The 16,016-nt window shown below is 32.1% G+C and overlaps 3 protein-coding genes and 1 long non-coding RNA gene across 7 annotated transcripts in view; all 4 read right to left on the minus strand.

Annotated features, from left to right (window-relative positions):
* Positions 1-2,605: 2,605 nt before the first annotated feature.
* The window catches only part of LOC105113509 (uncharacterized), a 26,934-nt gene continuing 13,523 nt past the window's right edge, over positions 2,606-16,016 (minus strand). Inside the window, exon 3 of the long non-coding RNA XR_839980.1 lies at positions 2,606-6,856. This is a non-coding gene — a long non-coding RNA (uncharacterized LOC105113509). The remainder of the gene's footprint in view (positions 6,857-16,016) is intronic.
* LOC105113508 (ABC transporter B family member 25-like) lies at positions 7,388-10,284 on the minus strand. 4 transcript variants are annotated; one of them, XM_011009708.1, is made up of 7 exons: positions 9,943-10,046; positions 9,349-9,424; positions 9,191-9,256; positions 8,910-9,017; positions 7,995-8,530; positions 7,742-7,831; positions 7,388-7,681 (listed from the first exon to the last, which is right to left on the minus strand). In XM_011009708.1, the coding sequence occupies exons 1-6, from the start codon at positions 10,029-10,031 to the stop codon at positions 7,747-7,749; spliced, it is 960 nt and encodes a 319-aa protein (XP_011008010.1). In that variant the 5' UTR covers positions 10,032-10,046; the 3' UTR covers positions 7,388-7,681; positions 7,742-7,746. The 4 variants fall into 4 exon arrangements, with proteins under 4 accessions (XP_011008010.1, XP_011008008.1, XP_011008011.1 ...); XM_011009706.1 differs by having other exon boundaries at positions 7,388-7,831; XM_011009709.1 differs by lacking the exons at positions 7,388-7,681; positions 7,742-7,831 and having other exon boundaries at positions 8,094-8,205; positions 8,315-8,530; positions 9,943-10,284.
* On the minus strand, positions 9,543-12,803 carry LOC105113507 (uncharacterized). Its single transcript, XM_011009705.1, has 9 exons — positions 12,282-12,803; positions 12,132-12,178; positions 11,829-11,937; positions 11,716-11,739; positions 11,536-11,604; positions 10,991-11,029; positions 10,796-10,895; positions 10,291-10,701; positions 9,543-10,013 (listed from the first exon to the last, which is right to left on the minus strand). Exons 1-8 carry the CDS (start codon positions 12,444-12,446, stop codon positions 10,625-10,627), a joined length of 630 nt encoding a protein of 209 aa, XP_011008007.1. The 5' UTR covers positions 12,447-12,803; the 3' UTR covers positions 9,543-10,013; positions 10,291-10,624.
* Positions 14,102-15,982, minus strand: LOC105113506 (uncharacterized). Its single transcript, XM_011009704.1, has 2 exons — positions 15,598-15,982; positions 14,102-14,450 (listed from the first exon to the last, which is right to left on the minus strand). Exons 1-2 carry the CDS (start codon positions 15,965-15,967, stop codon positions 14,305-14,307), a joined length of 516 nt encoding a protein of 171 aa, XP_011008006.1. The 5' UTR covers positions 15,968-15,982; the 3' UTR covers positions 14,102-14,304.

Here is a 16,016-nt window from a genome sequence, read left to right on the forward strand (position 1 = left end):
CGGATAATACCAAAAACTGACCCATAGACTCATTATGAGCATTTTCTTCATTTGGCCAAAGCCTTCTTCTCTTTTCCTATAAAGGCTGACGTTCAGAAGTGAAACAAAAAGGAAGAAAAAACGTAGCCTATTCATCTTTTCCTTCTTCATTCTCTCGTATTTTTATTTAAGATAAATCTTATGGAAGTTTGATTTTTTCAAGCTGTAAGTGTGAGTTAATGATCAAAACACCTAAACTCCATACTTAGAAAGCATCTAGAGAGAGAGAGGGAGGGAGGGAGTAATGATAAAGAGAAAAAACAATGAAAGAATTGACTATTTGCATTTCAAAGCTCAAATTATTAATTGGGTTGGTGACTAGAACTCATTTATACAAGTTTTAGAAGGATTTAAGTAATTTTGAGCAAGTTAGGAATTTTTGAGTTAGAGTTCTTGGAATTAAATAAATTAGGTTGTGGAAGGTGGTTATGGATGTAATATCATGAAAGGATTTTAAACTGTATAGCCAACCAAGTATGGAACAAATTAAGGATTAGTTTAATCGATGTAATTGTTGCTATTTGGATATAATTGATGTAAATAAATGTGTGGATAATGGTTTAAGATAAAATTTATTGTTGTGTTAAGTTATAGAGAATTATTAGTGAGCCTTGAGTTTGGGTTTTTGAGATGAAAATGAGTAGAGCATGTTGATATTGGTGTGATGAAAATGTAAAGAATTATAGTAATGTTAATTATGATTAATATTGGAATAAAAATTAAAGGAGAGAATAAAGTTGACTATAGAAGAATTTTTAAGAAATTGAATCAATATAAGGAATCTTGTATGTGGTAATGTAAATGGTATTTTTTATATTATAAAAATGTATATGGATGGGTTGTTAGTTGGTGTTCGCAAATGGCATTATATGTTGTGTTAAATGTAAATGCTTCAACAATGTTAAGTCAAGGAAATTTGAATTAAAAAAATGTAGAGAAATCTTTTACGTTCACCTTTGAATGATGGTTAGTGAGTGATGGGGGGGGGGGGGGGGGGTATGGGGGGGGGAGGAATGGAAGAAATGATAGTAAATTATGGAGAAATATGAGTGATAACATAGATTCCATGTTGGAAAATGATTATAGGAATAAAAATGTTTGTATTATTGGTGTTGATTTGTTTAATGTAATAGAAAATTAATATTTGAAGTGCAAATAGAAAACATTATATTTGAATTTTTGGATGTATGATATAAAAATTTTCACTGATAAATTTTAAGATAATGATGTTAAAGTTATGATTATTATTTAGAAGTTATAGAAAACGCGATCAAAGCAAAACGACTTCTTAAAAACTTAGATAACAAGAGTTAAAGGATTGACTCTCCATTGAATTACAATGATAATTAAATTATATAATGTATTATTGTTGTTATTATTAATGGCATAAGTGATAACATGCACTATATTATGAGATGTAATTTTCCACAATGAAAGGAAAAATCTTGTATGTATTACTGTTGACCGTAATAGCAGAAAAACCTTGGACATATTGATTTTTATTGCAATAACGGAATTGCTATGCAAGAGTTAATATCAATTCCATTGATAGGGTTTGATGTATAATTTATTATTGATTGGAACAACAAAAATCATGTGTAATTTGTATTAGACCACCATGAAACAAATTAATATCGAAAAAAATATATGACAAAAACTCTAAAATAACTTACGTGTGAAATAACTAGAAGATGAACAAATTTTTTTATGGAAAATGTGCTTGACACCTTGATATTTTATTCAAAAAATTCATTATGTCAAGTAATGGAAAAGGAAGTTGATTGTGGTATGTTCTTATTTTCATATTAATATGTGTGTAACTAGTTACCCAATAATAAGGCTAATGTCCAATACTAAATGATGGAACTACATACCTTAGTTAATGAGAAATCACAAAAACTAGTTACACTAATTAATGAGACTAGTACCTTAATTAATGGACTAAAAAACTAGTTAATCATCTCTACATGTCAAATGTTAGATGACATTCAAGTTGAACTTGGAGCTTATAAGGTTTTATTACATGAATTTGTTTTTTCATCAGTACCTACCAAGGATTATGTTATAATCCATAATCCATATGTCCAAATGTAGCATCACTTGGATATATTTCTTAATGTTGATGCTCGTTTTAATGGAAATGATTTGGTAGAAGTCATTCATTCTTACTGGTATTGGTTTGAAAAACAATTTTGATTTAATTCAACTTCAAGTGATAATGTTATAAACATTGTGACAAATTGATCATAAATGTAAGGAAAAAAAAACAAAGAAAGAAAAATATTTAGAATGTTTTAGTTGATAATTCATTCTATCTCAATAGCCAAACAAACAAACAAAGATTAGCTACATGATTTATTATATTAGACTTAAGTTTTCATTTATAAATTTAGTATGTTTTAGTAATTTAGTATGTTTTAGTTAAAATAATTTAGTACGTTTTAGTTAATAATTGTTTGATAATTCATGTCATTGACTTGCTTAATTTGAAATTATTACTGAAATTTTTGTTGGTGCAAGACATTTAAAATAGAGAATTACAAAATTTAAATGGGTAGTTATCCACTAGGAGGAGTAAGTGAAATCATTTATTCAGCTAATAACAATACTACTAATCAAGCGATAGCTATGAAAATGATTCCTCTTTTACATGCTAAAATTACTAAAATGTTGGTTGGAGAAATCTATTTGTTGTATGAAATAAAATATCCCAACATTGTCAGGTGTGCTATTTCCTCTAATCAAAATAGAGGTTTTGTCCTTCGATGACTCTTAATATATATACGAAATGGATTCATAGGTTATAACGCGTCTTCTTTTATTATAGCAAGTTGTGCTTGGTGTTTGAGCTCTTCAATTTCAATATGAGAGAGTTTTTGGAGGCAAAATCACGAAGATTCAAAGATCTAGACATAGTAAAGATAAAAGGATTATTTAACTTGCATCATGTATTTAATTGAGAAAAGTTTTAAGTGTTGCAGGAGCTTATGCAACAAATTCTCAGTGGTACCTTGTACTACCACAACCTTGAAATTTTACATCGTGACTTGAAACCAGAAAATATACTCATCTCTGGAAAAAAGCTAGTGCTCAGTGACTTTGGATCAACACGGGATTTCATTCACTCCAACACTACACTTAGTCCTCACATGTGAGAAAATAATGTTTTTACTTACTAAACGCATCCATGTTTTTCTACTAAAATTCTTCGTTATGTAAAAGTAAAATCTTCGAAAGATTAAGTATATTTTGATTGAATGCTCTAGCAAGAAATTGGATCCTGTAACCGACAAGCAACCACCTCAGGTTAAAAACAAAACATTACACTTAGCAACTATAATACAAGCTCCTATATTAGCCAAGGTACAAAGAAAAGTCTATTACTAAAAAAATTAAGGAAATGGTGTTACACCTATTTTCCAGGCATGCAGCAAAGCTAGCTTGCGCGCCAGTACGATAGAAACAACCTATACACTAATGACACTGCAAAGTAATCTATTCTAGTAGCAGTATAAAATGCAGTAGCTCCTTTATTTTTTTTCCCTTAATATTTGAATTCTCATACAAGTACTTGGAGCACATGGTTATGCTTATGCTTCTTAAATCACTATTATTGCGTATAAAGCACCAGAGATGCATTTAGGTGCTCCAACCTACACAATTGTTGTTGATGTTTGGTCTTTAGGATGCATATTTACTGAAATGGCAAAGGAAAATGATTTATTTGAAAGGCATTCAAAGATCAAAGTATTAAAAAAGATATTCAAGTGTCATTATTTTTTATACAGATTAACTTTCTTGCTTATTTTATTGTCTATCTACTCATTTGCTCAAGATTTTGTATAAAAGCGTAACTAGAACCAAGGAGAACGAGTAGTGTTCATTACTATCATTCCCTCTCGTCATTCCCAAAAATGAACCTAAGATAAAGCAGCAATTAGACTTCATAGTTGTTTAAGTACTTTAAATGTATTTTTATTTTCTAATCATAAAATTATGTTGTTGCTCCTAATATTTAACTGAAATAATATCACAGTTGAACGATAGTGGAATTAATCTCCTTGGAGTTTAAGTACCTATTTGAACTTGTTTATATAATATAACTACATAAAAAAAAAAAAAAAGATGTCTTTAAGATTGGATATTGTTGGCTAAGTATGTTCAAGATTTTCTAGTTTAGATTGTTTTTATACTTTGAATTTATTCGTTTTCTTAGATTGTGATTTGTTGGTGTTTGTTCTTTGCATGTTTCTGTTTTTAGGTTTTGTTGTTTTCTTCTGTTTTGTAGGGATTGTAGCACCAATATCAGATAACTCAGTAAATTTTTTACTTCTTCAGTTAATTAATTTCTAAAAGGTTTTATTAATAAAATATACACACCTATCTTGATATATACAACTGCACTTACGCGCATCTCAAATAGAAACAAGTAGCTTTTAATCACAATGAGATGTTATCCTAGGTCTACAAGAAAAATCAAGACAATAAAAACTAAATTACTGCCACTGTATAGTTGACCCAGAAATATTCTCATTATCAAACAACAAATATACATTCTGGATTAGGTATCTTTAGGTAGTAAATATATAGAATTTGAATACCTATCCACTATTCAGGATGTTATATTCCCTTTTATGCCAAACATCAAACTATTATCTTTATATCACGCAAACTCTTTATTTATTTTATGCTTTGATTCCTTCAGCATGTATGATGAAATTTGTTATTGTCATCGTCATGTTTACTTGTTGATGTGTGCTTTTGTAAAAAATATTAGTTCTCGATCCTCATGCTAGAATCACCGCAGAAGCTACTTTGGCACTTCCTTACTTCACAAAGTAGGTGAATAGAAAAATTTAAATGAAACTGCTGCATTTATTATGGTATGTAACTTTATTGGTTTTTTCATCTGACATGGCAAGCTTTAAGTCTTTTGAATAGGTTATCATGATTCTTCTTTTTTTTTATAGTGCCTCTATGCATTTGAGGAGTCGTTAGGTTTTTATATTAGTAGAGTTTTATATGCCCCTAAACTAATAAATTTTACATGTTAAAAAATCAAATATTTCATGCTGATAGTTTTAAAATGTTTAGGCCCTGTGATCAAGTTTTTCTAGATTGCGAAGGCCCAAAAATAAGCACTCTCAAGGTCAGATTTGGCCTTAAGAGTTTGGACTAAATCATCATCCATTATATTTGCACCTTTTATTTCCATCTCAACAAATAGAACTTCCTATAAATAATCATATTAAAGTGTTTGAAACTAGTCATGGTTCGGCCTTAAATGAGCAATAATTTTAAAAATAGATGTCAAGCAATGACATGTATTATATTCCCTCCCTGAGCTCTACCTATTCCTTTACATAACTTTTTGAGAAAAATAAAAAAATTTATTAAAATAAAAGAAAGTGCAAACAAAAAGGGATACCACATTTTATTACTAGGGCTTAAGAATTTTAAAACTACCAACATTGAATGTTTGATTTTTTAACATGTAAAATTTATCAATTTAAAGGTCTATAAAGCCCTGCCCAACGACAAACATCCTCAAATGCAAAGAGGTATTATCTAAAAAAAAAAAAGAATTATGATAGTCCATTCAAAAAAAACTTAAAACTTGTCATATCGGATAAAAAAACATAGCATAGGTACGTACCATAACAAATCCAGCAGTTTCATTTAAATTTTTCTATTCACCTGCTTTATGAAATGGGATGTGTCAAAGCAATTTCTGCGGTTATTCTAGCATGAAGATCGAAAACCAATATTTTTTGTAGAAGCACACATCAACAAATAAACATGATGATGACAATAACAAATTTTATCACAAATACTAAAGGAATCAAAGTACAAAATAAATGAAAAGTTTACGCAATGTAAAGATAATAGTTTAAGGTTGAGCATGGAAGGGAATATAGTATCTTGGATAGTAGACAGATATTCAAATTCCATATATTTACTACCTAAACACATCTAATCCAAAATGTTTGTTTGTTGTTTTGCAATGAGAATATTTTAGGGTCAATTATATAGTGGCAACAATATAGTTTTTGTTGTCTTAATTTTTCTTTTAAACCTAGGAATGTGACTAAAAGCTATTTGTTTCTCTTTGTGATACGCATAAGTACGCTTGTGCATATTAAGAGAGGTGTACACACTTTATTAATGAAATCTTTTGGAAATTGATTAACTAAAAAAAAAATGTATTGAGCTATTTGATGTTGGTGTTACAGACTCTACAACACAAAAGAAAACAACAGAACCTAGAAGCAGGAACATACAAAGATCAAACTCCCAAACACCAACAAATCATAACTCAAGAAAGCAAATAAATTCAAAGCATAAAAACAATCTAAGCTATAAAATCTTGAACATACACAGCCAAGATTGTCCAATCTCAAAGTCACCTTTTCTTTTATGTAGTTATGTTATATAAACAAGTTCAAACTGGTACTTAACTCCAAGAAGATATATTATATAAAAAAGTTCAAACTGGTTCTTAACTCCAAGAAGATCAATTCTATTATAGTTTAACTGCAGCACCACTTCAGTTAAATCCTAGGAGTAGTAATGTAATTTTATAATTGGAAAATAAAAATGCATTTAAAGCACCAAAACAGCTATAGAATCTAACTGATACTTTACCTTAGGTTCATTATTGAGAATAGCGAGAGGGAATGATGGTAATGAACATAACTTGTCCTCCTTGGGAATTCCAATTATGATTCATAAGAAATCTCGACCAAATGAGCAGGTTTGAATAGGATATAGACAATAAAATGAGCAAGAAAGTTAATCTTCACAAAATTCATGATACCTGAATATCTTTTGTAATACCTTATCTCTAAATGCTTTCCAAATAAATCATTTTCTCTCGCCATCTCAGCAAATATGCATCGTATAGACCAAACATCAACAATATTTGTGTAGGTTAAAGCACTCAAAAGTATTTTTAACGCCCTATATACAATAGTAGTGACCTAAGAAGTGCAAATACAATTACGTGCCCTAAATACTTATATGGGAATTCAGACAGTTAGATGGAAAAAAAAAATAAAAGAGATATTGCATTCTTTGCTGCTACTAAAACACATTATTCTATAATGTCATTAGTGTATAGGTTGGTTTTGTCATCTTGGAGTGTAAAACCAATAGCTATAGTCACTAACTAGCTCTGCTATCTAGAAAATGAGTGCCGCATCATTTCCTCTTGGTTTCATTTTTTATTACTTCGGTTATAGACTTTTCTTTGTACCTTTAATGATATAGGAGCTTGTATTATAGCTACTAGATGTAATCTTTTTTTTTTTTACTTAAGGCAATTGTTTGTGGGTTACAGGATCCAATCTCTTGCAAGAACATTCAATCAGAATATATCTAATCTTTTAAAGGTCTTACTCTTACAGCGTGAAAAATTTTAACAAAAAAACACTAATATGTTTAGATCAGTAAGTAAAAACATTATTTTCTCACACTTGGAAGCTAAGTGTGATGTTAGAGTGAATGAAACCCAGGCTAATCTAAAATCACTAAGCGTCAACTTTTCTCAAGAGATGAGCATATTTTCTGATTTCAAATCACAATGTAAAATTTCAAAACTATAGCAGTATAAGGTACCACTGAGAATCTGTCGCATAAGCTCCTACAACATCTAAAATTTTTCTCAATTAATAACACAATGCAAGTTAAATAATCTTTTTACCTTTACTATGTCTGGATCTTTGAATTTCTGTGATCCTGCCCCCAAAAGCTCTCTGATATTGAAACTGAAGAGCTCAAACACCAAGCACAGCTGGCCATCATAAAAAAAAAACGTGTTGTAACATGAGAATAAACTTCATATATATATTAAAGGTCATTGAAGGACAAAACCTCTTTTCTTATTAGAGGAAACAACACCCCTAACAATGTGGGGTTGTTCTATTTTATACAGCAGATAGATCTCTCCAGCTTACCTCTTAGTAATTCCAGTTTGCAAAAAAAAAAACATTTTCACAGCTACCCCTTGATTAGTAGCTTCTTCAGTAGTTGAATAAACAATTCCATAGGCTTCTCCTAGCAAACAATCATCCATTTTAATTTTGTAGTTCTCCATTTCAAATGTCATGCGCCAGCGTGGGCTATAACTACAATAGTCCTTCATTTCATTAGAGAATCCATGGCATCCTACAAAATTTCCACCATGAGAACTCGTAAAAAACCAATGTGAGGAATAAATGGTATCAAGTTTTTGGGGGAAAAAAAAATCTAAGAAACTAAAACGAAGACTGTTTATGTTGTCATGCAAACTGATCTGCACTAGATATTCACTTTCAGCATCCAAAGCACTAGTAGCTTCATCAAGGAGGAGGATCCTTGGGTTCATCAGTACGGCTCTAGCAACTGCTACTCTTTGTTTCTGACCACCTGAAAGTCTTAGCCCACGTTCTCCTATGAAAGTTTGATATTTATCTGGGAATTTTGATATGAAATCATGTGCATTGGCCATTTTCTGCAATATCAACGTTACGTTAGCTAAAGCTGAAAGTTAAAGTTAGAGGAATTGTGTGGCAAGTAAGAAGAGGTAGAAAACTTACTGCTGCATTTTCTATATCCATGCTACTGACTTACCCTCACACCCACAGGCTATATTCTGCTCCATAGAGCAGTTGAAAAAAACAGGCTCCTGGCTCACTATACTGGTCTGTACAAATACAATCTAGGGCTGTGTCTATTATGGATAGAAAATCTCTAGACCATAAAAGAACCAAGTTATGAAACAAAAAACTAATCAAGCATATCTAAAATATACAAGCATCTCATGTCAGGGAGAAATAAAGTATATCACCTTCTGTTTTCCTATCTGATATGAAAAGGGAAATGAAAATTACCTTCCTGTGTAGATGTTGGTGTGATATTTCTACTAGTGGAACTCCATTTAAGAGAACCTTTCCCTTGATTGGTTCATAGAACCTTTCAATCAAGTTTGCTATTGTGGTCTGCAACAAGCAAAATAATATAAGCATAAGAGGCATGTGACATTCAACTTTATGTTTCAAACCTCAAATTTAGTCTATAATCACTCCAATTGGAATTTTCTGTATAAGTAATGAAGCAGCATTAGAACTCAGTATATTTCTTAAAAGAATAGAAAAAAGGAAAAGAATGGTACTTTTCCTCCACCGCTCGGGCCAACAAGAGCAACTTTTGAGCCAGGCTGCAGTTTCAATGTTGTTCCCTGTAATTGAAAGAATGTATCCAGTTTTATCATCAGGATATGACATGAACACATAGTAACATCTGAGAGGTAGGTAAGGGAAGCTAATTTACGTGGAGAACCATATGGTTTGGACGAGATGGATAAGCAAACCAGACATCATCTAATTCCACATCACCAACTTGTTCCCTATAATAGAAGGAAAACCCATAATCACTTGACAAATTCCTTCTCGTTTTCAAGTCACAATATGCATGGATTTTATAATTTTTGTGTTTTATTTTTCATGTGATATTTGCTTTTTTCAACACAAACCAGCAAGATGAGGAGGATCTTGACTGAAGAACTATAGCCATGATCCAGAATAAAGAGTTAAAAAGAATATACTTGACTAGATGATGATTAAGTAATTTCACGGTAACCACTGAAATTCATAATTTCATATTCAATTGCTTCCTAAAAAGCAAGAATGATGGATGGGAAAAATGACTCTTAGTCCACACTCCACAGATATGTAATGGCCTAATTGACACTCTCAAAACAGGATTGCTGTTCAGCATATTTGTACACCAATATCACCTATTTTGTATCTTATTCTCAATTGTTAACAAGCATGGTTAACTCATGGAATCATTCATTCCTATTTTATATCTTATTCCAGTTCACAGAGGACAGGAACTCTTTTCTGATTAGAGGAAACAGCACACCTGATAATGTTGGAATGTTCTATTTCATATAACAGATAGACCTCTCCAGCCAATGTCTTGGTAATTTCAGCCTGCAAAAGAGGAATCATTTTCAAATTTCACAAGTCAGTCACAAATTATCAAACAATTCTTATTTAAAATACACCAAATTCACAAATCAAGATTTAGCCTAATTCCGATTTGTGTAGCTGTTTGTTTGGCTACTGAGAAAATAAATTGAACTCCAAAACTTTTCTCTTGTATAGAACGAACAGTAGATGATTAATTCTTCGGACATTTAGGTCTTTGGTTTTGATTTTCTCTTCAGTTGAATTTTCCTAGCAACCAAACAAAGGCTAGAAAACTCACCTCCTGAAGAAAGAGAACAAATCTGCCAGAGTTTGCTGGCTGCTTTTGAGAGAAAATGAGCACCAACAAACATATATATTGCACTGGGGATTGATTTCAAATTTAAGAACCCTGGATTTGGATAACGTACCCTTGGATCAAAGTGACATAGATACCCATCACCTCTGATTTTCCAAAACTTGCGCTGTCAAAGAATGATTGGATAAAGAATTTGTTTATTCATCTTTTCAAATAAACAAGGTGAAATCCGTAGGTGGCTTTTTAACTTAGGGCTCAAACCTGGACAAGCGGTGGAAACTGATAGGCTCAACCCTGGACAAGCAGTTGGAAACTGCTAACAGTGAACCAACCTTTTGGTTTCAGCCTTCTCTTTTACTACAGTTTGTCGATTTGTAGTAGAAGGGCCTATGGCTGCAGGTTTCATTTGAGAGTACCTTGTGTCAGCAATTGAGAAACAAAAGAAAATACCTGGTATTCAGAAGCCATTTTAGGTGAAGATTCTTACATTGACATCTTGCTGTGCACCTTCTGCCGCAACTACAAGGTTTGATATCATTGTTAGCAGCTCCTGGCACACATTCCTCCTCTTCTATCTTCTCCACTTCCTTGTATCAACAATGTGAGATCAGAAGCGATAAAAAGTAAGAAATTATGAATGGTTTTAACAATTTTGCCGACACACAAAGTTGAAGAGATTCACCTGGGAGACAACATTTGGACAATTCATATCTGCTTTTCCCTGCATAACAAGAAGATTCATTACCAATGACCTTATGGGACACTTTCTTTGAATCAAAACGAATGTCTGGCAGTAAAATATGTTTCCTTGATCCCTTTCCTATTTGTTTGAGATTATCACTGAATTGGAGTCAAATTTGTGCCATATACGTTCATGTTGCTTAAAGTCGCTCAATGCAACTATGATCAGCGGAAGTAAGTCATTTTACTATACAGCCAAAGAGAAGAAACATATGGCAGAAATTAACAAGGGGAGGCATTTCTAAAGCCATACTTGAGATATATAGTTTCCAGTCAACTGTTGGATTGCAATCATTCACGGAATTTATCAATGAAATTTGGTTTATTCTGAATTAAATAAAGTCCCAAAACAGTATTCTACTTGTTTCTACTTTCTATATCACTCGCTAATCTGATTGGTATGAAACATAATATCCACAGTTTGTGTGTTTTCCTGCTGGGTATCAAGATCTTTTAATGGATTATAGAATGAAAACTGAAACTAACCTGTGGTCCTAGATTCTTTACTTTAAGTAAGGCTTCTTTGCAAACAATTTCATGTTGTCGTGCTTTCAGCTGAAATGATACTAACGAATTCTTGAGTCAGGCACAAATCAAGGACAGGATTCCACAAGCTGAAAGACCAGAATTCAAGGCAAGCAGAGGTGTTGTTTCAAACAAACTCACCTTTTCTCTTCCTAAATTAAGCTCCTGTTAAATAAGAAAGAGTGCATAAAATCAATATCACTCAAATATGAGGTTAGGTTAGCTTTAAATATTAATGCAAGGAAGAAACATACTGCTAACATCTGGCTGTTTGATTGAGCAAGATTCCAGTTCTGTGCCTGCAATTTCTGATAATTCATTCGCAGATCCCTCAATTTATTTCCACTCAATTCTATGATTTTACTGTTAACAATCATAGTTAAGAAAATGCAAATCCATCCAAATTATTGTCCAAAAAGAAAATGTTAGAACTTAGAAGTTAATTCTTTTCTTAGATCTCTTCTCCCGAAAAATGAAAGGAGTAAAGTTTCTTACTTCTCCAATTTCCCATAATTTTCTTTCCCAACAACCAAACAAAGGAACACACCAAAGGATACTTTCTCTCTTCTACCAGTTTCAGCAGCATTTCTTTTTCCTGTTTCACCTAGAAAAAGAAAAGGAAAAAAACAAAAACCAAAGCAATTCCTTTATTAATACTTGCATAAAACATCATTTAAAGAACGATAAAAAGAAAATGACATGCATACCTGAAGAAGCTGATTAATTAAGTCTTCATTGGATTCAGAATTCTGGGACTGCTCTACCATGAGGCCAACCAATTTGTGTTGTGCCTGAGTGTTGGTAATATCAGAGAGTCTTCTCCTCATTATGTTACCAAACGATGATCTTTTTGCCATTCTTTCTCCTTTCATGCTTATCTAACTGTTCTTTGACACCCTAACAAAGGAAAATCAAGAACGTTCAATAATTTCAACAGAAAATGGAGTGGATGTTTTGCCTGGGTCCAACTTTGGATTGCAGGGCAATGAAAAGGACGAAAAAACTTCAAGAAAGATTATTCGATACAAGAAATTAAAAGGCCTCAAAGGACAAAAAGAGAGAAGGGAATCAATCAGTGAAATGGGAAAGTGTTTGTTTTTCATCTTTTTTCTTGAATTTGAGCGAGGAATAAATGGTTTGATTCAAAGAAAATGAGAGAGAAAAGAAAAGAAAATACAGAAGAAGATAGCCCAAAAGGAAAGAAACATTAGGTTATGGACCGCAGGTCTGGAGCTCTAATGGCTTCCCGAAGCTTAATAAAGTGTGAGAAAGACAATATTCTAGTATTTGATTGGAACATGTTCGTCATTCCTCTCATTGAAACAAATGGAGCTGGAGCTGCTTGTTCCCGAACATAAAACTTTTACTAAACATAAAAGAGTTCAGCAACTGAAAACATTTAGGAGAGTCAAAAGAGGCATACCTCCCTCTCCTCGCTGCGTCTTATTTGGAACAGATGAACAAGGGTTAGAACTGCCACTGTTGCTAAGACCCAGCAGTGGTAATTTGGTAATAATGTCATCTTTCATAACTAGAAAACATTAAAAAATATTCCAATTATAACATTAACCCCTTCGACACTGTAGCTGATTTGTCACCCTACAATGGTTAAATAAGCTAAGCCATTCTCCTAAATAATGACCGGATTGAAAGTTAACTTTCAGGCCAAACCCTCTTATCACCCACCACAATAATGACCGGATTCTGGAGAGAAGCGTAGCAGGCGATAGATAGCTTGCCACTACGAGCTACCCGTCGTTCAATTAAAAAGAAAATAGAAAAAAAGGAGTGGGCGACGCATGGTGGGGGAAAAAAGACAATTCCTGGCCAAGGCGCAGTTCGGTTTATTTTATGAAAGTTATGTGTGTGGGCCTACTCCATTATCGTCTAATCAAGATTTTTGTTTTTTGTAAAAATATTTACCCCTTTCCATTAATTATTTTTACTTAAATTTAAATTTTTTTATTTTTTTATATTTTTAGTTGTACGTATACTTTAAAGATATTAATTTGGTTTGTAGCAAATTTTGTCTTATATTTTATATAAATTCGATTGTTTACATGACAATTGTATAAAAACAAAAATCTTTTGTTATTAACAACAATATTAATCTGTTAAGATAAGATTAATAAAAGCATTTAAAATCAAAAGGGTGGTAGTGTAAGATATTTAGAAGCACAATCTTAACATTATTATTATTATTATTATTTTCACGTTAAAAATTGACTCGAAATCATATATTTTTGCATAAACAACTTGTTTATGTTTCTAAATTAAAAAAAAAATGATATTCTTAAATGCATTTAGCACAATAACACATTATTTTATAATTGTCTTGAATACTTCTTAATTTATGTCTCAATCTCTATATATTTCCGACAATACATACATATATATATATATATATATATATATATATGTCTCTTCTATGAGAGTTCCTTCTTTCTTGAGATATAATTAACCGAACAGAGACACGATCTTAGATTATTTTTTACCTTTAAATTAAATGTTCTAAAAAAACACATGCAAATTAATTAATTGTATTATTTCATCAAATAAAGAAAGGAACACAAATTCTGTATGCACGATACTCAACAATGGTATAGTCCTCATAAGACAATCCTCGACCAAAAACAGAGTACGACAAAGTGTAGCCCCGGGACGGATAAGTGTAGCCGAACTCTCTTGGGTATTCTAAATCACTAGATCTGTGTGTGTGTGTGTGTTCGATTACATGGGAGCGGAAGCAGGGGCAGAGGCTATGGATGCCGATTCGGAAGCAGAAGGTCCAGGGGTGGCACCGGAGCTCATAAGCTGAATCATGGACCGGTGAGGGTTGTAGCGTGCAGCATCACAGAGGTCAGGCAAAAAGGCACCTGCGGGAGTCAAGAGACATTATTGAGAGACAAAATAGCCATTTGTGGGAATATTGATCACTGCTACAATAAAGTTGAAGTCAGTACACAATTTTTAGCCATGGTGGCCTTTACACAAGGGCTTGTGATTCTTTGATCACTGGGAAAGGCAATTCTTTGATTCAAGGCGAAGCAAGCAAGCCAACCAAATGCCTCGGTTAGTTGAAAGGGAAGGTTCAGAGCAGAACATGAAAGGGAAGGGAAATTATATAGAATTTCGAGTGTTAGAGAGGCGAAGGGAGACATTATATTAATTTTGAGTGAGTCCAATATGGTATGAATTATTGTAAAAAATGAAAAGTTGTAACTAATATTTGTTTATATTTTATAATTTTAAAATATTTTGAAGTATTTTGCATTATTTTAAATAAAAATTCTAATTTTTTTTAAATTATTTTTATATTTTATAATTATCCCTTGACTCTGGTCTTGCAAGTATGAACGATATTGGAAGCATTCCAACAGGTGTGTCATGAAATTTTAAGGCAATAAAACAAGATATTGGAATCATTCAAACAAGACGGATTTACAAAGAAAATAAAATAATATTTATTTTATTTTTTAAAATTTATCTTTAACATCAATATATAAAAATAAATAAAAAAATTATACTATATTTAAATTATTTTTTACTTAAATATATATTAAAATAATTTTTTTATTTTTAAAAATTTATTTTTAATATCATCGCATCAAAATAATCTAAATACATGAAAAAATTTAATTTAAAATAAATAAATAAATTTAATTTTTTTAAAACATATTTTTTGAAAAAAATAAAAAATTACACATTACACAATCACAAAGATGCGGTTAAATTATTGATTTTTCTACAAATCTCTATGCTTATTGCTATCAAACCCCACCTAACATCTTCTCTTTTTTGTTCTTTTTTTCTTCTCACCAATTCAATTGAAAATCTTTACCAAAATGAGAAGGAAATAAAAAAAAAACCCAAAAAGAAAAAGAAACATTCACCAATTTTACATTTCAGGACCCCCCAACTAGAATTTTAGCACTATTCCCTTTATTTAATCATGAGCCAAAAATATTCCTTATAAAAAAAATATTGTCGAATTAAACACATGCATAGATTGTAAGGTCTTACCTTCCCCAGCAGCCAGATTGAAGTAAAGGTCAACAATGTTGGGGCAATTCTGGTAACAAGCAGGAGAGCAAAGCTTGGCGGTGAATTGAGGCTCAAGGAGTGCATCAGAAGAAATACCAACGGAGTTCCGGTCAACCCCACAAGCCTTGACACAAGCATCAGTCTCTATGTAATCTGCCATTTTCTCAACCACCACCTCGGATGTCCGGCACTGGTACTCAACGGCACCATTCTTCGTTGCATATGTCTCCAACAAGCACCTCTTGCCAGATGATGAGATGGTAAATGCACAAATGTCATTTGGCAATTCCTCGCATACAATTTCAGCTGCCAATTCAAAACAAAACCACCCGCTTTTAATAAAACTCATTAAAACAAATCCCTAACAAGAATACATGTTTGTGTGTGCGTGTGGGTAC

The sequence above is a fragment of the Populus euphratica genome, unplaced genomic scaffold (assembly GCF_000495115.2).
Source record: "Populus euphratica unplaced genomic scaffold, PopEup_1.0 scaffold417.1, whole genome shotgun sequence".
Taxonomy (NCBI): domain Eukaryota; kingdom Viridiplantae; phylum Streptophyta; class Magnoliopsida; order Malpighiales; family Salicaceae; genus Populus; species Populus euphratica.